At 46.5% G+C, this 27,523-nt stretch overlaps 2 protein-coding genes across 2 annotated transcripts in view; both read left to right on the plus strand.

Moving 5' to 3' along the window:
* The first annotated feature begins 5,567 nt into the window (after positions 1-5,567).
* LOC119171709 (apoptosis-inducing factor 1, mitochondrial-like) lies at positions 5,568-8,227 on the plus strand. Its single transcript, XM_037422522.2, has one exon. The coding sequence runs from the start codon at positions 5,662-5,664 to the stop codon at positions 7,489-7,491; it is 1,830 nt and encodes a 609-aa protein (XP_037278419.2). The 5' UTR covers positions 5,568-5,661; the 3' UTR covers positions 7,492-8,227.
* An 8,461-nt stretch (positions 8,228-16,688) lies between these two features.
* The window catches only part of Rab27 (RAS oncogene family member Rab27), a 118,468-nt gene continuing 107,633 nt past the window's right edge, over positions 16,689-27,523 (plus strand). The window contains exon 1 of the mRNA XM_037422523.2: positions 16,689-16,894. The gene's annotated coding sequence lies outside the window, so the exon portion shown is untranslated. The remainder of the gene's footprint in view (positions 16,895-27,523) is intronic.

The following is a 27,523-nucleotide window of genomic DNA, read 5'->3' on the forward strand; positions in this document are numbered from 1 at the left end:
GAGCTTTATTTGGGCGACAGCTCAACTGCCTTATAAAACGCTAAAATTGACCTTCGGCATCGCCGGTGGTGGCGTTATCAGGAGTGACGAAAAAAAAAATTCTCCATCATGTAATGACCTCACCATATTACGGCATCATGACGTTACAGGTTGCTAAAACACGTCAAATCGTTACGACGCCACCTGACATGACGGCCCACGACATCAGATGACGTGGTCGCTTGGTCAAAGGTGGGACCATTCGCGGAGTCACTGCGAAGCCATCGTGAAGTGTTGAAATTTTCCGGTGCCTCCAATCTCTGAGGCAGTGCAAAACGGCTTTCGGTACAGAAAGCTTGTGAGTAGAAAGAATAGGAGGGTGTTCAAAAGAATCTACTTCGGAAAAAAAAAAAGCATAAGATGGCTATGGCCTTCGAGTAGTCTTCGAGATTCAATGTGACTCTATTCTGCCACTCTAGCTCTCTTGTTCTTATATGTTTGTGTGTGTTGGAAGGGGGGGGGGGGAGGGGATATGCTTTAATCACGCAGTACAGGGTAACACCATGTGATTCCACAATCGCGTTGATGTCACGACGTTTGTTCTTCTATAACCTCTCCTCCTCTCTCTAAGAATCTCTGGCGATCACCAACCACTGCTAGGGCTGTCTCTCCGTAGACGCCAGGGGGAATAGCACCATCCCTATACTAATGATCGTGCCACGCGAAGTTCGCACAGGAGCAAACAATCGAGAGAGAAAAGCAGCCTGCGCCGCCAAGCTCGAATCCATTATGCACGTGCCCAGACCGGCGGTAGGCCTCTGTTCACAGCACGGCGACCCACTTAGTTGTCGCCCCGGTACCGAGCTCGATTTGCGCGCTAATACAGCAATTCCTAATAGAGCAGGAACAGCGTCAACAATTTCTCTTCGGTAAAATTGCTTTATAATGGGATATATGGGCCACTGGGGCCAGCGATTTTGTTGGAGTCACTACACCGGGGGAAACACGGGGGCACGAGGGGACACAGGTAAACTGGAGCCCCCCTCCCCCCTCGAAAATCTCACCTGCTCCCCCTTTTTCCCCTCCCCCCGATGCAAGTGTACTTAAAACGCGACGCATAAGTTCTTTGCCTCCCTGCCCCCCTTCCCCCTGGAGGAACACAATGGTCGTCGGTGCATTCCCACCCCAAACAACACACACCCATAAAAAAAAAAAAATCTTGGCCCCTCCACTGGCTCAAACCACCCGGGCTCTAGTGTAGGTTGTGTTGGCCGTGCAAAACTGCATTTTTTTTTTGTCATGCGACTACGCATGTTCATGATAACATAAGAATCGTTGTGGTCTTACGTCCCAAATCTATGACAAGATCGTGCGACAAGCCGTAGTTGACAGCTCTGCAGATTTCGCCCACCTGGGGTGCTTCAACGCGCACCTAAATCTAAGTACACAGGTTGGTTTAGCATATTACCTTTTTAGGGCATATCTAAAGCTCAGGACAGCCATATTTGTCGTTTCTCGGGGCTTTTTACGCGCTCCTCACGCATACAGAGTTTACTGCACAAACAAGCAGGCCCAGTCTCCTTCGTTAGCCTTGGTCAACCCAGACTGCAGATGTATATACACGCATATTCCAACAGAAGTCTATATTACTCGTTAATATATAGAACCAAAAGTCACACATAACGCCGTGCTTGGAGCGACCACTACATTGTGGAGCCTAGCCTTGTGTAGTAATTCTATAGCACTTACCTAGGTCTACGGAATAACTCGTGAAAGTTAAATAAACAAATTCAAACTTCATCGTTAAGTAGTCGCGAACACTCAGCTTCATTGACAGATTGTCCGTCAGTATTAGCTATAGGACCACCGTAGCTATAGGACATATGAAGATGGGGACTAGGATTGATAACGCACCACAATTATTGGTTGGTGTATACTGGCACGTCTTGCGATCAGATATAACGAAGAGTTATTTCTATCAGCGAATTATATTCCTTATGAAAAATACGGCAGTCGTTATTACGGGAGACCTGCAGGTCTACAGTAATACATGTATTCACTGCTTGACGGCACACACACACGTGTTTTTTTTTTTGTATTATTGAGGCTACGAAGAGATTGACGTGCTACATGCGAAAACAAACAACAAGAACTTAGTATTTATCTATAGAGAACTTGCCTGCAATTAAATGTTTTTTGTCGGTCGAAAAACGGCACACTCGGCGTGCTCTAGCATTTCTAGTCACAGTGACATCAAACACATCCCGACAGAATATGTGCACGAGTCACTCTAAACGTTCCCAGCTTTTGAATTAAATGGCGTCAATAACAGCTTAGAACAAAACATTTAGCCTTTGCGATCGCGTTTGTAGAACTTAAGTTTTGTTAACGATATTACATATTTCACGTTGACGATGTCCTGAGACATCAGCTGGTTGTGCTGGTTAGATTTGTTTCTAATTCCAGTGCTAGTTAGGTCAGATGAGCGCTGCGTGAAGATTTAAGAACCCTCTTTACTCATTCCAGAGGACTCGCGTTCTTGGAATCAAGGCGCTTAATAGAATCGGTCACACCATCTAACCTCTCGAGCCTTCATCATAGGTCCAAAATTTTCCCGCACATCCTAGCCTTGAAGCATGAAATGCAGAACATAAATAAGAGAAATGCAATAGTTTCAAAAAATTAGCTGGCCTCAATACCGCCACATGGTAAACATCATCGCGACACTAAGTTGGCTGAAAAGATACCTATAGAAAACCTGTTTGTGAGCGTCGACTGATTGTTGCAATGTGCTGGCCTAATGGTTCATCTAAATGATTGCGTTCTCGAGAAGGTGGTTGATTGATTGATTAGTGGGGTTTAACGTCCCAAAACCACCATATGATTATGAGAGACGCCGTAGTGGAGGGCTCCGGAAATTTTGACCACCTGGGGTTCTTTAACGTGCACCCAAATCTGAGCACACGGGCCTCGACATTTCCGCCTCCATCGGAAATGCAGCCGCCGCAGCCGGGATTTGAACCCGCGACCTGCGGGTCAGCAGCCGAGTACCTTAGCCACTAGACCACCACGGCGGGGCTCGAGAAGGTGGTGTAAAACAGCTATCACCGCCCCATGTCGACAGACGAGTGACGTAACAGTTGCCCAGAAATTGTGGCACAGTATGCAGAAGGCTCGCTAAGGCAGGCAAGTAAGCCAGTATAAGCGGTCTGCACATGCAAGGCCGAGTGTTCAAGCGATGTTCGTCGACCAACTTACCAGGCATCGGTATGGATAGGCAACGACGGCATCTTCCCCGGGAGCGGCTGCAGCGGCATCTGTATGAAAAAACTAGTCGGTGAGTATCGAGCGATTGCGACAGTCTCGCGGCCACAACGTTATACATATCTGCGCTCTAAGAGAAAAGGCGCGTAAGAACGATTATCTATTTGTCACCAAAAATAATCACCATTTGGCTCTATATCAATCCTCTATATTACGTGTATTTAGTTGCGCGCCCGGTAGTTCGAGGCTGTGATTGACGTGTGCGCTATCGGTGATATGGCATTGGTCAAATCACCGATAGCGCACCGAAATACAAAGTGACGAGCTGCGCAATTTCAAGAAATAAAACGCAAGCTTTCCGCAAGACGACTGTTGGTGGGTGGCAAAAGGCCAAATCCCTCTTGCACAATCTTTGCTGAGGTTCTAGCCATGCGTGTAGCTTTCACCGATAATTGTATGAAAAGTATATAGCATAGTGTCCATACGCTCCCAGATGGAACCATAAGCAACTCTTCTATAGAGTTACTGCATATGCTAAAGGTAGCATATACAGTAATTCTACTTTTCTCGATGCGCGGTCTTGACGAGTGCAGTGACGGAGTGCTAAATGAAACAGAGCGAAAAAAAAAAACTCGGTACGAAAAGGGGAGAGAGCGCATGGATCAGTGTTACCTCTAAGACGGCAAGATACTCTCTCGTCTGGCATTGGATTGACATTTTTTGTTTACGCATTGCGCCCCGCCACTTGCGACATTCAGAGCAAAATATCTCGCCTTGATGCTTCCGGTAAATCATTTTATTCTCGTTTTTTTCTTATTGTAGGCACTGCTGTGGGAGTTCAATTTTGCATCGCCGTGCTCATTTCTCAGTTTCTTGCACAGCCAACAGCAGGCTAGATCAAGCATTAGGTATGGGCACGAAAAAAAAAAAAAAGTAGTTTTGTTGTATGCTTTAGTCATTTTTTCTTTTTAATAGCGGGAGCTTTACATTTTCTTATGCAGCAAAAGCAATCAGTTAGAGAATGCCTGAAATGTGTGTAAGAAATATAATTTCTAATAAATGTGTCACAATATGTAATACGCACACTTTAAGAAAACGAGAGCGTGTGTTACTCATTTCGGTTAGTGCTGGCTTGCCCCGTATGTGGCACTTTTAGAAGAAACACTTTGGCGGAGAGTGAGTGAGCTAGCGAGTTTTACTGCGACTGTGCAAGTACTCTTTTAACTAACTGCAACGCTTGCGTTCTCGCCGCACGTAAGGTTTCTCGCTCACAAAAACAGGCGACACGCACTTCATATTTCCCGCGAAGCACTGGTTGCCCCGGCGACGTTTTTTTTAAGTTGTGGTGTCCCGCCGATAGATGTCTGCTGTGGTCAGCGCTGCTACTCGAGTACTTGGCTGTTACTGTTGTCACTTCATCAATCTGATTGCGTCCTCGCCTAAACAGTAGTGTAGTATTGTTTCAAACACCATTGTATCGGACACACACACACACACACACACACAGCAAATGTTAGCCTCAGAGGACCTTTATCTGCAGGCTTAAGCAACGAACTGACTTCAAAATTTAATAACAAAGAACAGTGCCGCCATCAAACCAACTTTTAAAAAGCTCAAACCATGTACAATGAACCTTTTCTGTTTTTTCCTTGTTTTTTTTCTTTTTAAATTTTATATTTAAAAAGGTTTAACAGGGTGACGTTGTCATTGTAGGTCTCTGAGGTCTCGAAGCACATGCGTTGAAGATCTTTGAGGTCACACGAGTACATGTTTCATGCTGGTGATTGTGTGTGGATGTGATAAACGTACACTTTAAATCCACATTGAAATTTACCGCTTGCAGTGCACGAAAACATAACGCTGGAAATGCATAGTTGTTAATTATATCCAAGCGTTCGTGGTGTGTCAGCTCAATAATTACTTATCTATTTATGGCAATGAAAACCGCCACTAGGGAGAAGTAAGTTTGTCTTATTCACACAAAAATTCACTATTCAAAAATAAATATATGAATATACTATGAATACATGCAAAATAGTAGTTTCAGAGGCTACAGGTTTCTTAGAAAGAAGTTGCAGAGTAGATAGCAAAAGTAGATGTATTGAGCTCATTATTTAAGTCACTGAAAAATATAGATCTTGGTGTACTAAATCAGATCTTGGGTAGCAAGTACGCGAAGCACCTCCAGTAAAGAGAGGCCTTTTAATTATCGTTGTCCTCACATCGGCGGCGAAAATTTTAGAAAACGGCATAGTTATTCAACTATATGAGAAAACGGCGCAAAAGTTCAGCCGGTTCGGCGGCAAATGTACACACAGTCGGGCAACGCTATCGCTATGTTAAGTACAAGATGGTGGCAATGATGGGTGCGCGAGTGTGAAAAGCACGCCTTCGGTGTTTTCAGCATTTCTTACGAAAATGTTGTCTAGGCAATTCATTCCTGATCCCCGAAAATATTCCGCCCTCTTACGTGCGCTCGCCGGCGTACGCACAGGGAGGAACTGTTCCTTGAAACAGCCAGGATGCCGGCGCTACGCGAGTGGTCCGCACGGCGGCAACAAGTCGGTGGTACACAAACAGATCACAATGGATGATATACCCGGTTTTATAGGACCTTGGCAGGAGAAGTTCGCTGAGACGCAGCGGAAATTCAATCGGCGACTGATCGTTGGAATCGCGTTTTTTACAAGCACGGCCGCGTACGCTTGGTATTCGGGCTCGCTCGATTACGTCGACGCACCGCCCATGAAAAATCCGGACGACAAGAGAACCGCCGCAACTACGTCGAAATCGCACGCTGCCTCAAAAGTACAACCGTCTTCAAATACGAAGCTGCCGGAGTCAGTTCCGTATCTGCTCGTCGGTACCGGTACGGCGTCGTTCTCCGCATTCCGGGCGATTCGCGCCGCCGACCCAACGGCGAAAGTGCTCGCGATCGGGGAAGAACCTTACAAGCCGTACATGAGGCCGCCCCTCTCGAAGGAACTGTGGCTGTCCGACGAGTCGCGCAAGACGCTCAGCTTCAAGCAGTGGAACGGCCGCGAGCGCAGCATATTTTTCGAGCACGAGGACTTCTACTGCCACCCTGACCAGTTGATGGAGCGCGAGACTGGAGGAATCGCTGTCGTAAGCAACTGTCGCGTAGTTCGCATCGACTCCGAGGCCCAGAAGGCGATTCTGGAGGACGGCCGCGAGGTTCGCTACGAAAAGTGCCTCATCGCCACTGGCGGCCAGCCCAAAAACCTGCCCGTGTTCGAGAAACCCGAACTGTCCGGTAAGATAACGTTGTACCGAACCGTGGACGACTTCAAGGCGTTAGACGAGCTGTCCCGACGTGCCAAATCGGTGGTGATCGTTGGCGGTGGCTTCCTGGGCAGTGAACTGGCCTGCGCTCTCGGTAGGCGCGGAATGAAGACGGGTCTCACCGTTTACCAGGTGTTCTCCGAGAAAGGCTGCATGGGTCGCGTGCTTCCGGAGTACCTGTCTCGCTGGACTACGGAAAAGGTGCGGGACGAGGGCGTCCAGGTGATTAGCAGCGCTCGAATCACCGACGCAAGGCCGGGCTCGCGTGGTCAAGTGCTGCTAAAGCTTAGTACAGGCCAAGAGATCGCAGCGGACCACGTCGTCGTAGCCGTCGGTCTGGAGCCCAGCACCGACCTGGCGAAGGCGTCGGGCCTCGAGGTCGACGACAAGATCGGAGGTTTCAAGGCGAACGCCGAGCTGGAGGCCCGCTCGAACCTCTGGGTCGCGGGTGACGCGCTGTCTTTTTACGACACCAAGTTGGGGAGGCGACGTATCGAGCACCACGACCATGCCGTTGTGACGGGCCGTCTGGCCGGCGAGAACATGACGGGGGCGCGCAAACCCTACAAGCACCAGTCGATGTTCTGGTCGGACCTGGGGCCCGAGGTGGGCTACGAGGCGATCGGCATCGTCGAGTCGCACCTGCAGACGGTAGGCGTGTTCGCGCGCCCTACGGAATCGGAGAACGAGGAGACCGGAGAAACTACGCCGGTCGCGACTACTGTGAGCGCCAAGCGCGACGACTTGCCCCGGTCTCCGGACAGCGGTGGCGATTACGACAAGGGAGTAGTGTTCTACCTCCGAGACGACGGCGTGGTCGTGGGCATCGTCCTGTGGAATATCTTCAACAGGATGTCGGTGGCGCGCAAGATTATAAATGAGCACAAAGCGTACGAGGACTTCACAGACCTCGCGAAACTGTTTGACATTTACAGCGAGGATTGAAAGCCACCTGAAAACGGTGTTGTAGTGCCTAGACTGCATACCGGTGCAGTGCTTACACATGAGTGTTTGTTACTTAGGTCGATATATATTTTTTTTCTCGCGTGAAATTGCGAACTTCGAAACTTTAATGCAGCTCATTAATGTTGAATTTTTGTTGTTTATGGTCAAATGCTCTCGCAACTTAGTATTTCAAACGCTGTCCAACCCATGTTACATGTTGCATCAATACTTGCAGGCACATCAAAATGATCGAAACACGCATATAATTTAATTTCGTTGTTTATTTGTGCATCCATGCTGTGCATGCTACATTCCGCACAATCGTAGTATCTGTTTTGGTTTTTGTACTCATGTTGCTTGAGCCACTTGATTTTTAGACTGTCTAAGTATGGCCATAGACACACACTTGCCACTACATTTCATTTTTTTTAGCCCGGTGTGAGGCAGAGGGTATATGTGTCACTGCCATAAATAGCCAATTGAGATAATGAAACGTTCATGAAGCTACTCAGGTTCACTAGTTTGGCTGAGCTATAATATTTTTTTCGTTTGAGCATTTCGGAGACATGCAGGCCTGCTTGTTTCTAAGTCTGTGCAGATAAGCTGCTGTGACACTATGAACTGGGTTTGTTAGCATTAAAAGAGGTACTAAAGATGCTCGCGATTTCGGTCTGTTATGAAACAGTCTGTGTAATGCCTGATTTTGAATACAATTTTGAAGAACTACTGTACATGACATCACTGTGCATTGTGTTCATTTTTTCTCTCTGTGACAGGCTTAATGTAGTGAATGGATAATTCCGATGACTTCTTATAGCGCCTACAATCATGTTACCATTGGCAAGGTGCTTTATTGATATTACCTTTTTTTTGTCAAAAGGCTTGTACTAAAAGTGATGAGGTACAGTAGTGGCATTGCAGCATAATTCAGAAGTGCCAAGATAATGCACATTTTTCCATTTAGCTGTGCTTTATGCAGTGTAAGCTTTTATGAGCTCAGAACAAGTGCCGGTTTTGGTGGCGATTTCTGCCACCACCACCACCAGTGTCAGTCACAGCTGTTAGCATGATAACTGAAAGAATAGGAGTGTTTCAATTGCTAGCGAAACCAGATGTGGCATTCGAGTACACTACCACAGAGCTACGTCGGCACTTAGCATGTCCAACCTTTGTTGCATTGCGGCTGCAGGAGGAGGAGAGGGCTGGTATAACTTGGGGTAGGGGAGGGCAAGTGCCCCTTTTGCTAACACCCATGCGTCTGTGGAGATGTAATATTACATGGCTGAAGCGTAGAGTCTTGCCAGGTATCACACCATGCTGATTGCATTATGGGTGAGCGATTTAAAGCTGTCCACTTGTTACAGAGTGATCAGCCATGGCTCGTGACAATCGTCACCAGCCACAACATCAACGAAAGTGTGCTATCAAGTGCACATATGGCATTACACATGAGTAGTATCTACTTCATGATAGTGCAATATCATGATTAATAAGGCGCATTGTAGGGTCTGCATCATGCGGCTTCTGGCAGGACGCCAAAATACCACCCCGCCCCTTGTCACTTCCTATCTGAAGACCACATGACATTTTCGACCTCAAATAGGGTTTGCGCTTGTAACCCATGTTTGTAAAATACTACCTTGGCACATGCATGTCGAAAGGAAACATGATTTCTATTTTAAATTTGTACAGTATTGCTGATACGCTGAATTCTTTCTCTTTGCCATCACCTCCCACCCGGTTTGAGATACGGGCCCCAGTAAGTCGTCTTCAGCAAAGTGGCCCTCTGCCAAAAAGGGTTGCCGTCACTTGGTTATTGGATACTATGCAACTTTATTTGCACTAGAGAGGCCCTAAGGAAATTCACAGAGGTCTATAAGGCCTCTCATTCAGCTTATGCTGACACTGTGCTACGTCTTCCATGCAGGTCTGGTGTTCTGGTATGAGAGTAGTTGCAGGCATAGGTGTGCATAGGGGGAGGGTGGGGACAGGACCTTTCTAATTCTGCACCATACCTTTACTCAGAACGATTTTCCACAACATTTTTCAATATGCAGGCTTATGGCTACATGTTTCTTGAAGATAATGGTGGCCATGGACCCTGGAGAACTGTCCACCTTTATCCCGGAAGGTCGTGGACCAATGTCAGGATTTTGTGAGAAGCACATCATCACATCAATGTATAATTTTCATTTTTGCATCCATTGTGGAGCTAATTTTCTTTCAGGCTCGATCAAGGGGGGGGGGGTCACTGCTGTGAAACTTTCTGTTCGCTTATGTAGTGCCCTGCTCACGCCTATGGTTACAGCGAACAGAAAAAAAAAGCGGTTCACTTTTGTAAAGAATAAGAACTATGTGATTGATTGATGTAACACTTAAGCAGTGTAATCTCGACTACATTCTGGTGGTTACATTTTGGGAATGGCGAAATACTAGAAGCCTGTGTGTTGTGAAATGTTAGTGAACATAAGAGAATACCGAATGGTCAAAATTTTCAGAGCCCTCCACTACGGCATCTCTCATAATCATACTGTGGTTTTAGGACGTAGAACTCCAGACATTACTACTAATATTCTATTCATTTCAGAGCAGGTTGTTTCATGGACGAAGTGAGTGCACGAGTCAAGTGTTCTAGTGAAAGATACCGAAGCAGGGTGGGCTAATTTGAATTCCATATTTTAAAAATTTAGCCTGCAAAATGTATGCAGCACACAAAAAGGTGACAAGGAACAGTGCAGACTTCCAAGTGGTGTTTATTACGGCAACACACAGATATACAAGGTGTACCACATCTCTAGAACCTAGTTTAAAAAAGAAATGGTTAACCACGGCTGAATTAAACCAACTACACATGTATCGCCATCATGTGGAATTCCTTAGGATATTTTTATTTTGTACCTAATTTGTTAATTAACTAAGACCAGTTATGCAAGATGTTTAATATTTACTTAATGGTCTAGTGTGTTTTGTTACATTGTTGAGGGCATCCGAAAACAACTGTTCAAATTTTTTGTGACAATGTGCACGCTGCGTTATGAATTTTTCTGGAGTTGAAAGAAACCGTGTAAATATGCAATAAAACCATGTAACTGGACTAGCATGCTACAGTACTGCAGCACTCTCAAACATGCTTCCAGCAAAACAACCCACATACGTACTGTGGTGAAATGAGTTGCTTTGGATATAGGCATCAACTTCCCAGTGCTTCAGCATGTTTGATGGCTACAGGTGGTAAGAAAGTATTGTTGACAGCCCACGCACCAGTTGTATCGGTGGAAGCGTGGTTGATAATGGTGCAGTCAGATAGTGCTTGAGCACAGTCACATGGTTTTCATGCGACAGCATAAAAGTGCTTGTTTAGCAGGAATTCTGGTGTTGGCTGGGCTGTTATTGGTTGTAAGTGAAAAATCATCTAGTGTGTGACTGAAAAATCAAGAAAGATGCAAATGAAATCAATGATAGTAATGTCTGCGTCATAGTGAAGACCCCGGTCATTTGCATAGCAAGCAGGTGTTCTACTATAGAGCCACGTGTATTCTTAGAAATGCAGTTAAACTAACTTCCTCTGCTTTTAAATGCAATGAAAATAGAGGCCATGCTTCACAGACAAGTGTCCTGAATACAGGCTTCACAATACAACATGTGTAATCGCAGTAATATTGCGTGGTACAAGCACACACTGCTGTCGGGGGCCAGAATATGTGATTATCATAACAAATTCGTGGCTTAAAGCCAGCCACCCATTTCAAAAAGCACACACGTTATTGCATGTATTTCCTTACGACCACGTAGTGGGTGCATAGCAAGGTCGAAAAGATTTCACGTACATAATTGCTCATGGTTTAAAGCAAACAATTCATCACAGAATACAGCCATATGCGAAAGCTTCATTGATGCAAGCCACTTTCAACTTTATCACTTACTTTATAGTGATTCACAATTTAAAATTCTCGAGTATTGTCATAGAATAAAAAGTATGCTCTGAATGGTTAATGAATGCACTAGGGACAGGATATCACTATCGCATTCAGCTCTTGAAGATGAAGCTCTAGGAGCCCCCAATTTTTTTTTTTCATATTTCGCCGACCTTCTTTGAACAACAGAAAAAATCAGCATGCTGCTACAAAACATTGGATCAGTCATTTTGGAGTGCTTTCTACAACCTAATGAAACATGCTTTGTCATTGAGTGAGTATTAAAATTTTGCATATTTCATCTCAGTTAATGAACCAATTCAGCCCAATAAAGATACCCCAAGGAGCACCATATGATGGCAGACCACATGCCATTGGTTCCATTCATAGCATTCAGTGATAATTAACAATATATTTTTTTTAACATTTGATTCTAGTTACATCAAACACCCTGAATGCCTTAAGCATGCAGTCAAATCCAATGAAATAGTTCAGGTGGAATCAGCACAAGAGTCGCTTTGTGGAGCAGGATAAGTTGCTTCATGAAAATTGGCAGGGTAAGCTGGAGCTCTGCGTGACTCGCTTTATTTAAAAAGTGTACCTGCTGAAGGACGTTGTAGCAGTAAGATATTTTTGTGTTAATGAAGGCCTTGACAAGAAACGCGTGCCAGTGATCAATTCCTCCTCACAGGCGGATGCACAGAAGCCTGCATGAATCGGCACACTTCCCATACAGATGTCATAAGATAAACTTATAGTGACCTTACTATTAGAGAATACTAATAAAGTTTGAGTGAAATTACTTGTCAAATCACTAAGCAGTCAGTTGGTGCACCTTGGTCATCTGTCCGGGGCCTCTTCTGCCTTTTTTATGTTATCCCTAACTACAGTTTTCTTACACATATATATGATCAGCATTAGTGCAATAAATGTTGTCATGTTTATTTATTTTACTTAAGTTTTGCCATGCACAATTGAGGATGTCGTGACTAATTTAAACATTTTATACTTGCAATATCGACTGTTTGACTGGATCAAGCTAGACACTGTTGTATTTTTTACAGGAGTTTCAAATATTGGCTAACTCCTTCTAACTCGCCTATTTTAATCCATGCACCTTTACCACTGCAAAAAGAAGTCAGGAGCCCTTTTCATGTCGGTGAAATTACTGGCAAGTAAAATTTGGTGTTGGCATGCCTGAACTACCGTTTTCCTTTCTTACATCGCACTATACTCTCTCCTAATATAAGGGTCCAGTTTTAATATAGGTAATGGCCATTCACAAAATACTGTTGTCAAGCTGAATCGTCATGGCGTCTTTCATGTTCTCTTCAGTGTTCATCAGCCTGTAGAAGGGCCTTACGAAAGGACTACCACGCGATCATGGAAGTGAGGGTTAGGAGTTCAATTTCCTCGAAGTCTGAATTATCCTGAAATTTGCAATTCCTAATGTCGACCTTATGTGCTTTCTAGCTGATCGCTTTTAGTCCGCCAACACAAAATATTTTAATTAAGTGGCTATACGCAGCATTCTGCTTCCCCATTGTATTTGCATCATTGGTAGAACACATTTACGTGCTTCAGTTCAGTTCACATGTTGCAAGCAGAGACGCATTGCAAAGTTATCCAGTGGCACTCGATTTTATATTGGGGTGATTAGGGTTCAAACCCCAGGCCTAGAAAGAAAATGTATTTACTTTACTGTTTCTTTGTCATGTGTTAGCTGTTGGTGAGGAGAGTTTTTTTAACACCACCTTCATCAGCTTCATAGGTCAATTTGAAAAGTTAGTGTGCAGAAAAACAAAACACACATTGCAACAACTACTGGAAAGGTGAATCTATGGTATCAGTGCAGGTGTTCTTGAAAAATACTACCAATATTATTGCTGAGTGGGCAAAAGCATGTTTCATTCATCAGTTTTGTCCGAGGCTCTGTGTGAGTTTTGTACTGTTGCTCTAGTAGTTAGTGTTAGTGAAGCTTTTCATCTGGTACTCAATTAAATCTATGAATCTTGCAAATCTTGTGGAATGATGCCAATGGCACATAATAATGTTGTTCTAAAAGTACCACAAGGTACTGCAAATTACTCACCGTAAACTTTGAACAGCAATACCAACGACTATGTTTCAGGCCTGCATTTTTTCAGAGTGTCAAACACTTCATCGAATGAGGTGTTGTGGCTTTCGTATAGTGCCTCTTTACTGAACACACAGCAGTCAATGCTTTCAAAATTAATAAAGTGTGTGCAAACAGCACGTTCTTGTACACTTTAGATCTATCCGGTTCTCAAGGCTACTTAACTCTGACATTATTAATGTGCCCTAACACATAAGCACAATTTTGCAGTGAACGGCCGTACTGCATTATTGTGATAGAAGTTACACGCACACATTATCAATGCCTGCAACTTTCATACCTAGAGGAGATTAAAAAACATTCTAGTCTCATACTGGGGGAGAAAAAGAAAATAGCACAGAAGTTTTGTGCACCCCAAGTGTGGTGTTCTCCTATAACAAAAACACGCTAAACTGGAACACCAAACATAGGAATACAAAAACAAGAAGAGTGCTCTTTTCAGAGTGGGTGTGTCACTTCATGAGTTGTCAAAGTGTACTTGATGTTATAATCATTATTGCAGGTATGATATGTTGATAGCTCTCTTGTCCAGTCGTATCGTGATCCTGAAAACTAAGTGTCAGGCATCTAAGCAACAATAAGTTGAGCTAATTGCTAGGAATTTGTTGTGGAAGAAAGTGAAGTGTGCAAACATGAACACATAAGAAGAGAAACAGGCAGCATATGCACTGATTATCAGATGAAAGGTGCTGCTGTGTCAAAAAGGTGAGTTAGACACAAAACTTACCTGTGCATGCTCGGTAATTACAGTGCCACCAATAGCTATTGTGTGTGGGTTTGTGTGATGGGCAAGTGCAAGGTATTGGAAGACTGTCTCACGCATGCACTTTCCATTAATGTCGATATGCCAAGCCCCTACTATTACATCTGTGCCTTCACTCCTATATCCATATCAAGCTGTGTATTCATTAAATTCTGGCATCCCATCACAACTGGCATTGCAACGCAAGGTTTGATCCTCTGATTAATATCTTATGCTCAAATAATATAACTGCATGTTTGTTAAACATAGAACCGATCCCAGTTAAAAATAACTATATGCATCAGTGCGAGTTTTTGTGAATTCAATGCTGTGTTCTATGACCCAAGTGTCCATCTGTCTTTTGTCTTTAGCCTGCCATTCATTCCTCTGCATGATGCTGCACAAGACTGTGTCTTAAGAAGCGGATGTAAGGATACCGACTCTTGCTTTTGTTGGTTTCTCTAACCTCCTTCAGATTTGATGAACTGGAGAAGTGTTCAGACATCATGCTACTGCAATATAATAGTGGGATTATCAGGGTGAACAGTGGATGTGCCTCAGACAGGCTGGCCTACGTTTCGATAGGAGGACCTATTTTTGTCGGCCAGCCTGTCTGGCGCACTTCCACTGTTCACCGTGATCATCCCGCTACATTTTTCATCGGTCGGCTCCTATCTCGATTTTGGGAAGCAATATGATGGGTAGCTTACTTCCAATAAATGTTTGACCCACAAATTATAGGTGGCATTGACTTTGCACATGTGTGGTTTGGCGACAGGGGACTTCGGGCATGACATGACTATTTTATTTTTTTACATCTGTAGAATGCTTAGACGAATACTTTAGCAATGTTTTTGAGGATCGCAGGGAATGCTGTGATCCTCTTGAAGCATCAAGGAGATGGCTGGAAACTATTACGTTGCACTTCAAGCATACAGGGTTTGTCCACAATGTAATGAGACTGGTTCTGGCAAAGAGGTATATATTGACCTGGTCGGTACATATTATTTCAATTCTTCAAAGTGGTCTTCTTACAAGAACAGGAAGAAAGAAGACAATCTTGCCCAGCTCTATGTGCTTACACAAATTACCTTGGTCATAGGTACATAACTGCCAATATGATTCTCATGCTACAAAGGCTCCGTAAAAGCTAATGCTGCGACTTCTTTCACAGACTGACTGGCAACAAAGAAAATCATTTCAGAAACATTGAGACTCTCTTGGATGGCGGGAACATGGCCAGACCAGTGACTTTTGAGGCTTCTCCAAAGCGTTGGGAACAGAAGTCATCTAGGCTCCTATCACGGCCGTGCTGGGCTGTATACAGCCAAATACGAGCCCGGCATACTTTTTCCTGTGCCCAAAGTTCAAAAGAAGGCTGAACGATCAAAGTTTTGATTGTGTTCCTGCCATCTAATGGCCTGTCGCATGGCCAGTAAACCAGCTTATGGCATTTAACTTCTCGGAGCATGGGAGCCGTAACCTCAGTGGTGCATTGATGCCCAATGAGACTATGTTGAGTAACCGTCTCAATATGTGCTGATCAGATCAATGCATCTTTTTCACTAGACCCAGTTTTATATCTTTATAGACAAACCATGTATTCGCTGCCGAATGCAATCTGATATGTCGCTATATCACAGGACCTACACAAGCGTTTTTTTTTTTTAACAAACCAGCACTGCAGAGCTAATTTGTTTCAGAAAAGTATCCATTGCACAGCCTTTGGCATGTGACATTATGTAATGACGGGCTCCTGTGATAATTCAGGTTTCACCTCTATTGTTTGGACACTTTTCGAATGTGAAGATTCAACAAAAATTCTGCTAAATACAGTCTGCGAGGTTCGTTATTCAGTAAATCTTGGTATTAGGGGACATGGACAGTATTCTACTTCATGAGGTGTCGATTACCTAGTATGTGTGTGAAAGAGCTATGCCTGAATCTGCAGTACTCCTTGGGGCGACATAGCCCTTAACCAATGCCCTTAACCTCCCCCTCCCATCCTGGACAAGCCTATGCCTGGTATGCAGCAAAGGTGCACACGGTGTCTTGTATATTGACAGCCATCTTGCTCAGGGCCGTTGGCAGAATTTTTTTTTTTTTCGTAGTGTGTGTGTGAGAGCATTTTGTGTGCATTCGTGCATGTCTTTTTATGAGTGATTGTGTACAAAACGTGTTAAATTTCAAATTTTCCGCTAGGGGAAGGTGCCTATGCCTTTTCCCCTCCCCCTGTTTGGTACACCAATGACCCTGCTGTCTGACTAAAAGCACCTCCGATTCCACACGTTGCCAAATCGCGTATTAATCGGAACTTGGCGCCAACAGTGGGCCGGAGCACCGATATAGCCCCGAGCTCGTCGCAGATGGCGCCACATTCGCTCTCGGAGCCGTCTCACGGGTGAAGGGCTTCGGCCGCGGTCGCTGCGGCGGGCTGATAGCGCGCGCGGCGCTGGCGTCGTCGTCACTACCGGTGTCTTTAGCGGCGACCTGTTCGGTTGCGGTGGCGGCGGTGACAGCGCTCGGACCTTACGCGCCCATCTCTCGGAGCATCTGCAGGATCCATCTAGCGTGGAGCATCAGCAACACCAGCCCTACTAAGCACCCTAGGTGAGAGAATTCCCCCAACTCTTGAGTGGGGCGTGGGCCCAGCTTGGAGATCCGGGCGCGTGGCCGGAAACGGGCGCCGCGTCTGCTGCCAGCTTTCGAGCAGACGAAAGCGCCACCGATGCCGCGTAGGCACGAAAGCTGTTCGTTTCCTGCGGAGAGTCTTTTTATTATTTCGTTCTTCCCGCCTTCCAGGTTGGCCTTGCTTTCAGGGTGTGCAACCGTGCGAATTCGAATGGGGCGTTCGTGGTCGTCGTAAGAAACTCCCCGAGTGAAATTTAGCGCACCAGAACGCGTAGTAGCGAGCGCTGTTCTGCGTGCAGCTTGTACTACAGGAGAGGGGAAATTGGAGAGGGAGATCGAATAAAAAAAAGTACAAAATAACACGCAATAACGGTGAGCTCTCCGTGCGACGAACGTTCTACCCAACAGGTGATTCCTCCAAAGGACCAGCTGTGGCTTTTGGAGCAGTGAGACCGGTCTGAAAGATGCGACCTACGGTAAAAAAGAACAAAATTTAAAAGAAAAGAAAAACATGAACGCCGTGGCGCTCGTGATTTCGCAGTGGTCATGTGTATAAACGTGTGTGGATGCGCCTTCTTTTCTTTTTGTTTTTCTCACTCGTGGCTGGCGTGCTAAATTAGCTGTTTCCAAAATGAAACTGAAGGGTGAGCTAGCTGCAGCAGCCCGTCAGGAGCTCGAGATCGCCTTGTTAAGCTCGACAATGGGCGAACGCGTCTTTGGCTTATTGTTCAGAGTTGCGTATAACGCGTGGGCAACGCAGCCCAGGGGATATCGCCGTTAAAGCCCGAGCGTTACTAATTAGCGACATATGTCTCTTTTGTCGGTGCTTTACTGCTTGCCGAATGATATTTAGCCATGTCCTTCTGTTTTTTTTCGTTAATTATTCTTTATTTCTTTCCTTCTTTCTTTCGTTTTAGACTTCATACAACGTGGGCTAGTTAATTTTGATGAATAGGCCGCTTGTATTTCTATTGTGTAATAGGCACTCGCAGTGAAATCAATGCACCGCATGCTGGATCGCACCATTTTCTTCTTCTCATTGAACTCGCTGGCGTGTACTGCTTTTACGATGCACGCTTACTTTGATAGCGAAGTTGATAAAGCATATTCTTTGTAGTAATCTAAGCTAGAAAGCACCACCACTCTGAACGAAATCCACTCTCGTACATCCAAGAAACAGACTTAGCATATGATTTGTGGGGCAGTGCCTGTGGAATGGAGATGATGATTCCCTAGATTAGTGTCGGCATTTCGCCTTCATGAATCTACAAATATGAAAACAGTGTGGGTCACGCTAAAAGTAAAGTGATTCTTCTGTCGTTATTTATAAGATTGTTTTCTACTCTATTATGCTTATGCCAAGAATATCTTTACAGCATCAGAGCATCTCGATTACCATTGGACTCGTCTCTACGTATTTAGCGTCGCTTACACAATCAGTACATCATTAAGTGAATAAACGTACAAAAAAAAAACTTTTAATTCATCAATACTTCCACGAGCCATTTTCCTTTGTAGTAATCATCCCAATAACATTGCACTCATCTGCAACAATCAAACATTTCATGATCTATCGCGGAAACATTTCGTATCATGACGTTAAATTTTTTTCCCGTGTAGTCTTCTTGTACCGTTCCTTTTTTGTGTTTGAGAGTGGTGAATTATCATCTCCCCTTGGTATATTCATGCTGATGTTTCGCCGCGTATAATAATTCGTCATGTATTGCAACCTGTACTTATCGGGGTATTTTTGCACCCTTATGTTTGCATTGTACTAGGCTCCTTACTAAATGCCCTCTTAGGCTTAGCAAGGTGTTATAAATAAATAAATAAATAAAAGTGAAGATAGATTACCAGCGAATGTGTTTAGCACGTGGCACTGAGGTGACACAGATTTATTTGTTTATTTCCAACCATGGCCGATGAAACCGTTTAGATATTCAACGGAGGGACGGAACACTGGTTATTTATAACGTGGACACTCAAAAGTCGGCACAGAATGCGTGGAGGAAAATCGTACGCTGCACGAATCAATATGTGTACATAGTAAATGTAAAGATAGGAGAAACCTAGTCGTTGCTATACGGGGAATGTTGCTGTTCAGAATTATACGATCTCAAAAGATCTCACCTGGACGGTGCTGCAATCTTTGCTACCAGCGCTGCGGCACGGACCATGCGAGTAGTTGTTCCTCGAGGTTATAGGTACCTTCTCCATACTTCGTTCAAGAAAGGACACCACGTGTCATTTCAGTGGTTGCCTGGTCACTGCAGTGTGATAGCCAGTGAATATGCCGACAATGCTGCTAGATCAGCTCTTCAAGGTGAAAGGCTCGACACAATACCCCAATCTAGGACCGATATGCTGCTAACCGATTTCGATGGGTCGCACTAGAAATCGCTTTCTCCACTCGGAATACTGCAAGTACTCTGCGCAACCTACGCCACTACTTCAGACGCCTACTGGACTACGGCGAGTTGATTCCACCCTGATTTGCAAATTATGGCTAACAGTGTCTTTCACCCTTTTGAATCGAAGTGGATGACAGCCCTTTTTTGAAAACTGGTAGCAAGCGAACAATACGGCACATCTTCAGCAACTGCCCTCGCTACAGTGCGCCGAGAAAATCATTCGCGGTCGCTCTAGCTCGTCTACATCACAGACTGAAGATGGCAGAAACCATTCTGAAGTGTCGACCTGAGAGGTCATTGCGAGTGAAGGCGACGATGGCAGTGTCTTTGAAAACACACGAGACTTACACAGGCGGTTATAGAATAATGGCGTTATTATGACGGTGGCGTGCGTGCATGTTCTCCCCTTCTCTGTTTCTCCATTCTTCAAACAACCACATCTTTTTCCGCAGTGTGTGGGTATAACATACCGGTCCTTCTAGACTGGTTAGCTTCCCTGCCCTTCCTTCTTCTTCTTCCTTGTTTCCTTTCAGATTGTCAAGCCACAATCAAGTTGTCAGGCCCGTGCCTCCCCCCCTCCCACTTCCGAACTTTTTTTTGTTACCGTGGCATGTGAAGTACAGAATGGCACACGACCACATTCGACCGTCTGGCCCCCTCTTCAAATCAAAGACGTGCCCCCCACCCCCATCATCCCTTCAAAAAAAAAATTCTGTTGGCGCCTCTGCATTTCTATGCCAGTATATAGCACTCGATGCCCCTATGCGTGTGCTCTCCAAAGTGACCAACTCCATCGCTTCATATTCTTGATGATGACGCATATGGCCTGCAAGCCGGTGCGCTTTCAACGCGAGACGCGTTTGCACGGAAGAACTAAGAGTAAACATAAACTTGCGGTGCTGTATGGTGTTGATAACATCCGGAAAGTGGCACTAGTACCGTCAATAATAACGATTGCTCGTGTTTTTTTTTTTTCTTTTTTTTCGTGCCAGCATATGAGGCACGCGGTAGTGGTGAACTCCACATTATTTCGGTCACTTCCGTAGACTCCTCTAACGTGGACGCCTGTTACGTTTAACGCAGTGGGAAAGTTCATGTAAACAAGGAGCATATTGTTGTCGGAAGTCAAGTTGGTATCTTTTTAATAATTAAGCTGCCCGAGATATTGTTTCCAAGAGAGTCCCGGGAACATGGAATGAACAGCATGAACATGGAATTTTACAGAAGCAATGAAAATTGGGAGGGAGGAGATAAGAAGCGACAACTTGTTATTACTGAACAGAGAAAGGGCTAATAAAGAAATAAGTGACTCTGGCCGTTGCCCCAATTCAAAGGGGATGCTCCTAACATCCTTCATCTATACATATATCCAGTACACATACGAGTCAGCACATTAATCGGTGTTGTTAACCTTTTAGAAACGCTGGTATCTTCGAAGAAGTTTGGAGCGTTAGCCGGTCAGGAATCTATATAGGTAAGAGGCGTTCTGAGTATTGCTGGATGCAAAACAAGCAGGAAATATAATCATGGTACTTAACTGCATATATTTAGCGGCGGATATTTTGATTAAGATAAGTTCTACAGATTAGGAACAGGCGGGATGTTAGCTTACAATATGTGAACATCATTAGTTCAAGCAGGCAAAGGGAATGTCGCTGGCCTGGTTGAAAGAGAACGCCGATTCATTCTTTCGTTTTTGAAGTGTCCACGGACAGCTGAAAGATCTAGTGAACTGTACTTACAATGTCACAACGGAAGAAAGGAATCAAAAGTGAAGAAATTGTAGTGCAGTGCATTGTGAAAAAAAAAGAATAACACAAGACCACGGGCAATATTATAAGTCGGTCAAAGACCACCTATTAGAGCTAAGATTTACAAAAAAATATAGTGGTGATAATTAGCGTCTTATGTACCACCGAACACGTACGTGAAGTCGGGTCTTCAAGCAACTGCACTTGTGCGTGGGCGACGCTAAATACCGTTTTCATTCTGGATGTCTGGAACGATAATATATCCTGGCGATGCTTATGAGCCGCATGGTGCACCAGGATGTCTGCTCGACTTCCGCTTTCAAGCACATCGTGGCAGTCATTCGTCAGCGGAAAAAAAAAAGTGTTGCGAAAGTGTTCTCAATGCACTCCGCGTGACCGAAAACTATATCATAATTATTTCTCCATACCTTAGCGGGTTTTCGTTTTCTTTTTTGTTTGTGCGGAACTTTGCCTCGCACGTTGCATCACCCAGTCAGTCAGTCAATGAACTTTATTTACAAATTGTCCTGAGGAGCCGATTCCCCTCAAGGGGGAGGGTCGGCTGCGGGCCGCACCCACGTGGGGACAGGAAGAGCGAGCCCCTCCGCCAAATTGCGGGCCCTCTGGACAGCCGGGATTTGGACCTCTCGGTCCGAGCTGGTAATTGCCGTCCTCCAGGCAGCTTCTGTGCTGAGAGGCTCGCCATCGCGCAGCGCCGCGCATTGCCAGAGCATGTGGGGTAACGTGCAACGTCTCTCTTCGCAATGAGGGCATTGCGGCTTTATGCTGTCGATAAACTTGCTGTACACTAAAGGCGACGAGTAAGTAAGTACCCGTTTGCAGCATTCTTAAAGTGACTGACTGGGCCCTAGAGAGTTGCGGGTGCGGGAGCGGAAAGCTACGCCTGGCCAATTGATAATTTTTGCAAATTTCGTTAAAGGTGAGGAGCGAATCAAGCTGCCGGATGCCATCCCCAAAATTAGATGCCGATTGCCCGTCACGGTGGGACAGTTCGCGTGCTCGGGCATGGGCAAGCTCATTGGCATTGGGGATAACAGGGTGGACATCCTTGCCCATGTTGGCAGGAAACCAGGTGATGTGGCCGTCGATTTCCGTGCAATGTGGTCTTTTGGTAAGAAGATGGGCCGCCTGCTCACAGACTGACCCGTTCATGAACGCTCGTGCAGCAGCTCGAGAATCAGTGAAAATGCGCGTGCGCATGGGAATCGCCACGGCCATTGCTATAGCAGCCTGCTCTGCCCTAGCCGGCGTGGTATCTCGAAGAGATGCTGCTGTGAGGATTTTACCGTGAAGGTCAGTGACCACAGCCACGAAATTGAATGTGCCGGGATACTGTGCTGCGTCAACGAACGCCACAAGTTCAGGGGTGGCAGCGGCGGAACTGAGAAGCGACCTAGCCCTAGCGGCCCGGCGGCCGACATTGTAGAGAGGGTGAACATTTCTAGGAATTTGTGAGACCGTAATCTGCTCCCTCAATTTGGGTGGAAGCTGTATCTTTTTGTCTGCTACCATAGTTGGTTCGCAGCCCAGAAACTCCAGGATGCGTCTCCCAGCTTTGGAAGAGGACAGTCGTGCAGCTTGTGCTGTTTGTTGCGCTTCTGCAATCTCACTAAATGTATTATGCATACCAAGAGCCTTGAGCCTTTCCTCATTTGTGTTGCTTGGAAGGCCCAAGACCCTCTTAATGCACTTTCGAATAATCGCATCCAGTTTCCCTTGTTCTTTCCTTTCCCACCTATGCGCTGCGGCAATGTAATTAATGTGACTCATAAGAAAGGCATGGAAAAGCCTCATGAGGTTGGCCTCACAAAGCCCTCCACGCCTGTTAGACACCCGAAGTATAAGCTTGACCATGCTCCCTGCCTTTGCCGCAATACGAGTCAGAGTATGAGAGTTACTTCCGTGCTCCTCCAGGAACATGCCTAATATCCGAATTTTATCGACACGGGGGATGGCCTGCCCTGACCGTGTGTGAATTTCGATCCTGATCTCTTCCGGCGGAAATGGAATAGTGGTGAACTTGCGTTTCTCCGGCTGTGTGTACAGGAGGAGCTCCGACTTGGCGGTCGACAAGTGCAGCCCCGTACTATCCAAAAACTCCTCCGTGCACCTGTGGGCCTGCTGGAGGGACTCCTCAACGTCTCCGTCCCTACCCCCAGTGCACCATATAGTAATATCGTCCGCATACAGCGCATGTCCGATGCGGTCGATACGAGAGAGTTCGAGCGAGAGTTTCCTCATCGCGATATTAAAAATTAGCGGTGAAATGACCGATCCTTGAGGGGTTCCCCTAGGTCCAAGGTGAAATTCCTTGGAGCAGAGGTCCCCGAGCCGAATGGTGGCAACGCGATCCCTGAGAAAAGAGCGGACGAACCCGTAAAAGCGGGCCCCCAATCCCAACTCAGAGATCGAATCCAGTATGTGAGGAGGTGAGATATTATCGAAAGCTTTCTCCAGATCGAGTGCAAGAATCCCTCGGACATCTCTGGTGTCTATGTCGAGAATTTGATGTTTAATTATTTTTATAACGTCCTGCGTAGAGAGTGCGGGACGAAAGCCAATGAGATTGAAAGGGAAGAGCTCGTTTTGTTCAATGTGATGGGAGATTCGGTTAAGGATTGCATGTTCCGCGACCTTACCCACGCAAGACGTGAGCGAGATCGGTCGGAGCGTGCCGAGCCCGAGAGGTTTACCAGGCTTGGGAATGAGGACGACAGAGGCCGTTCGCCACTCCTTCGGCACCCGCCCCGACTCCCAAACCCGGTTGACCTCGTCAGTTAGTAGCTCAATGGATCTATCGTCCAGATTTTTAGGTAGCCTGTTAGTGATACCATCCGGCCCGGGAGCCGATTTTCTATTGAGATCAAAAAAGACCGCCCTGATCTCTACCGTGTTGAAGGGGGAGTCCAGCTCCGCATCCTCCAGACCAGAGAAATCCGGGTAGTCTGCATCCGTGGTAGCCCCCAGGGGTAGGTACCTATCCGCCAGCTGTTGTAAGATTTGATCATTGGAGAGCCCAGCAGACCTCTCCTTGTGAATGAGCCGATCAACAGTGTGTTTCTGATTAGCTTTAGTTTGCTTATCTCCCAGGAGGTGCTTGAGAATGTTCCATTTCGCCCCTGACCGCATCTGCCCATCGACAGCGTTACAGACCTCATCCCATTGTTGTCCGGCCAGGGTTTGGCTGTACGATTCAATCTCCTGTTTGAGCAGAGCAATTTTCTTTCTGAGCCGCCTGTTGAGTCGCTGCGTACGCCATCTGTTAAGTAAGGAGTTTTTGGCTTCAAGGAGCCTCGCTAGGCGGCTGTCCATGCGTTCCGTTTTAAGATCCGTCTCCACCACCTTAGTGGCATCTTTAACATCTGCCTTAAGACGCTCAAGTAGCTGGCCAAGGTCATCGTACTCTTTTTCATCGCTTTGTCTGAGTTCCCGAAAGGCATCCCAATCAACAATTTTGAAAACCCGCGGCGGCGGTGCTTTAACATCGAGGGAGATAGACGCGATGAAATGGTCGCTCCCCAAGTTCTCATGCAAGTTCTGCCAGAAAGGGCACTCGACGTTCCTGACAAAAGCCAGGTCCGGCGTGGTGTCCCTTGCTACAGAATTGCCGAGCCGTGTGGGAAAGTTGTGATCAGTAACTAGTAACATATTAAGATTGGTAGTATGCTGCAGAAGCGCCCGCCCCTTAGCTGTATTATTGATATAGCCCCATGTCTGATGTTGCGCATTGAAGTCGCCAGCAACTGTCAACGGAGCCGAGCCCGCGATTTTGGAGGCTTTGCAGAGAAGCGCATTAAAAGTCTCCCGAGTATCAGATGGTGAGCTATAAACGTTGAGAATGAATAGGTGCTCCTTAAGCCGAGAGTTTGGGATTAACTCAATGAGTATGTGTTCCACCTTTAGGTCTGGATGTACATCGCGAACCTCAAAGGAGAACTCTTTGGATATGAGGGTGGCGACCCCGCGTTTTCCTTCCCCCCAGCAGGCCACGGAGCGATAACCCCGGAGGGCCACCTCTCCTTTAAGGGTCTCCTGGAGGAGTATTACGGCTGGCTTATTCTCCTGTGAGCTGACGAACTGCTGCAAGACTGCCTTCTTCCTGTGGAAGCTCGCGCAATTCCATTGCCAAATGACAAATGTTTTATTTAGCTTCGCCATGATTGCTACTTAGGTTTTGCTCCACCACCACCACCCTTGCAGAAAGGGACTGGATGACAGAGCTGACACCAGCGATGGCCTCCTTAATTTCATGGACCACCCCCATAATTTCCTGTTTAAAGTCACTGAACTCCTTCTCGATATCTACCGGAGGGTCAGCGGCTTTTCGCTTACCGCCTCTAGGTTGTGCCTCGGCCTGCTGCACTTTCACCGCCCCTTCCGGCGTGCGTTCGCGCTGCCTAAGCTCCTCAACTAATGCTTTAATCTCCTGAAGCTCACTCCTCAGAGTTGCATTCTCACGCTCTAGCTGCTGTATTCTAGCCTTAGCTTGCTCTGGCAACTGGCGCTGCACGATAGTGCGAGACTCACGTTTTGGGCCCACTCGTTCAGCCCAGGTAGGTTGCTGCTGAATCCGGGCACAGGAGGCAGACCTATCCCTCGAGCGAGAGCGGTGAGCCGCACCCCGCCCAGGGTTATCAAGGCCACCCCCCTGGTTGAACCCAAGCCCGGGAGCTTGCTGTGGCACGAACTCCGCGCGCTGCTTGTTTGCTTTTCTCCGTCGTTGCCTTCTACGCCGAACGATGTAGGGAACCTGGTACTTGCTTTGGCAGGCCCGATCCGCCGTCGGATGCGCTCCTCCACAGATGGAGCACTTCGGCTGGCACGTATGATTCTCAGGGGGCGATGAGACCCCACAGTCCGGGCAGGTGATGACTGTAGGAGTGGGACAAACGTCCGAGCGATGTCCCAGCATTCCGCAGGTTCGACAGGCGTCGATTTGTCGTCGGTAGAGCGTGCACCGGATCAGGTTCGTCCCACACATGACGTAGTTTGGAACTTTCATACCGTCAAACAGGACGATCACCGTGGGCGTTTTCTTGATGCGCCGTACTCCAAGAACCTTCGGATTTCTTGCGTGCACGAAGAGCTCACCAAGCCGGTCATCAGAGAGCTCAGGGTCCATACCGCGAACAACTCCTCTGCACGTATCCCCGGGTGGCGTCACGTAAGTAGAGACTTCATGGAGCGTTTCTCCCACTCGAATTTGCTTCACTTTAGCGTAGGCTTCTGCGTTCCTAGCGTGTGGCGTGCTGATCACAAAAATGTTCTGCATTTCATTGGCACAAAAAATATCTTCCTCAGCCTGCGGCGGGCCGAGACAAGCAGCCATCACCAGAGCTTGGGTAACCTTGATTCCACTGACCTTGCGCACATCCATGCCTCCCTTGGGACGTACGACAACCCGGTAGTGATCTTTAGGCAATCGCGGCAGGCGCGACGCGGCGATGAGCTTGTTTATCGGCCCCTTCGGGTGCGCTGGACGGGCGGCACGATGACCGGCACTGGGGCCAGGGCTGTCGCCGGGCGTAAAATCCTGACGCTGCTTCTTCCGAGAGTGGGCAACAATCCATCCGGAGGCTTCATCCTCCTGCCTGGAGATTTCTTCGCCGAAGACCATCTCCTCGAGCGGCATCCTCGAAGCGTCTCGCTCGGCAGGCCGAGCTGAGCGCCAACGTGGCACAGGGTGAAACACCCAAATAAAAGTTCGAAAGCTTGACCTACCCGCAAAAGTCGGGTATCCACTCGATCCTTGAAAGAAACTGGATCAGATGAGTCGAAAAACCGAGGTCGTTCGGCAAATTTGCGGTCAAAAACATTTAAATAAGCAGGAGCCGATGCGAGCGCGTCCGGCTGGCGTCTAGCAAGCGGCGTTCCTCCTTGCATCACCCCTCTATCATCGTAGCTGAGAGAGAGAGAAAAAAAGACGTCAGTCTAGACACGAGGATCAACTTATAATTCGAACGAATGTTTTTAAACAGTACACGGTTAACGACCGAGCTGTTGGGCACCGAAGCCTGTAGCCGCGCGCGCAAGACAGCGGAAATGGTTAATTGTCGTTTTCTAAAGTGTACTGATGGGCTCGTGGGTGTGCCATGATATTTCGTGGAGCCTGCAGCGCACGATAGGACACAATCACGCACACAACAGCGCTAGTGTTTGCGTAATTTCATGTGTGAGTGTTTCTGTCTCTTTGTGCGCTGCTTCATCAAAAGACGGTTTCTCTGCAAGCCGCTAAGTGCTCTGGAGGCAAAAATCTATGAAGTTTCTTCGTCACCCTGCTTTTGCAACCCCCTTTTCCCCCTTTTTCAAGCACAGGGTAGCAAACCGGAGTGTTCGTCTCTCTCTTTCTGCTGCTGATTGTTTTTTACATGGGCTAATAATAATAATAATAATAATAATAATAATAATAATAATAATAATAATAA

The sequence above is a fragment of the Rhipicephalus microplus genome, chromosome 4, assembly GCF_043290135.1.
Source record: "Rhipicephalus microplus isolate Deutch F79 chromosome 4, USDA_Rmic, whole genome shotgun sequence".
NCBI lineage: Eukaryota > Metazoa > Arthropoda > Arachnida > Ixodida > Ixodidae > Rhipicephalus > Rhipicephalus microplus.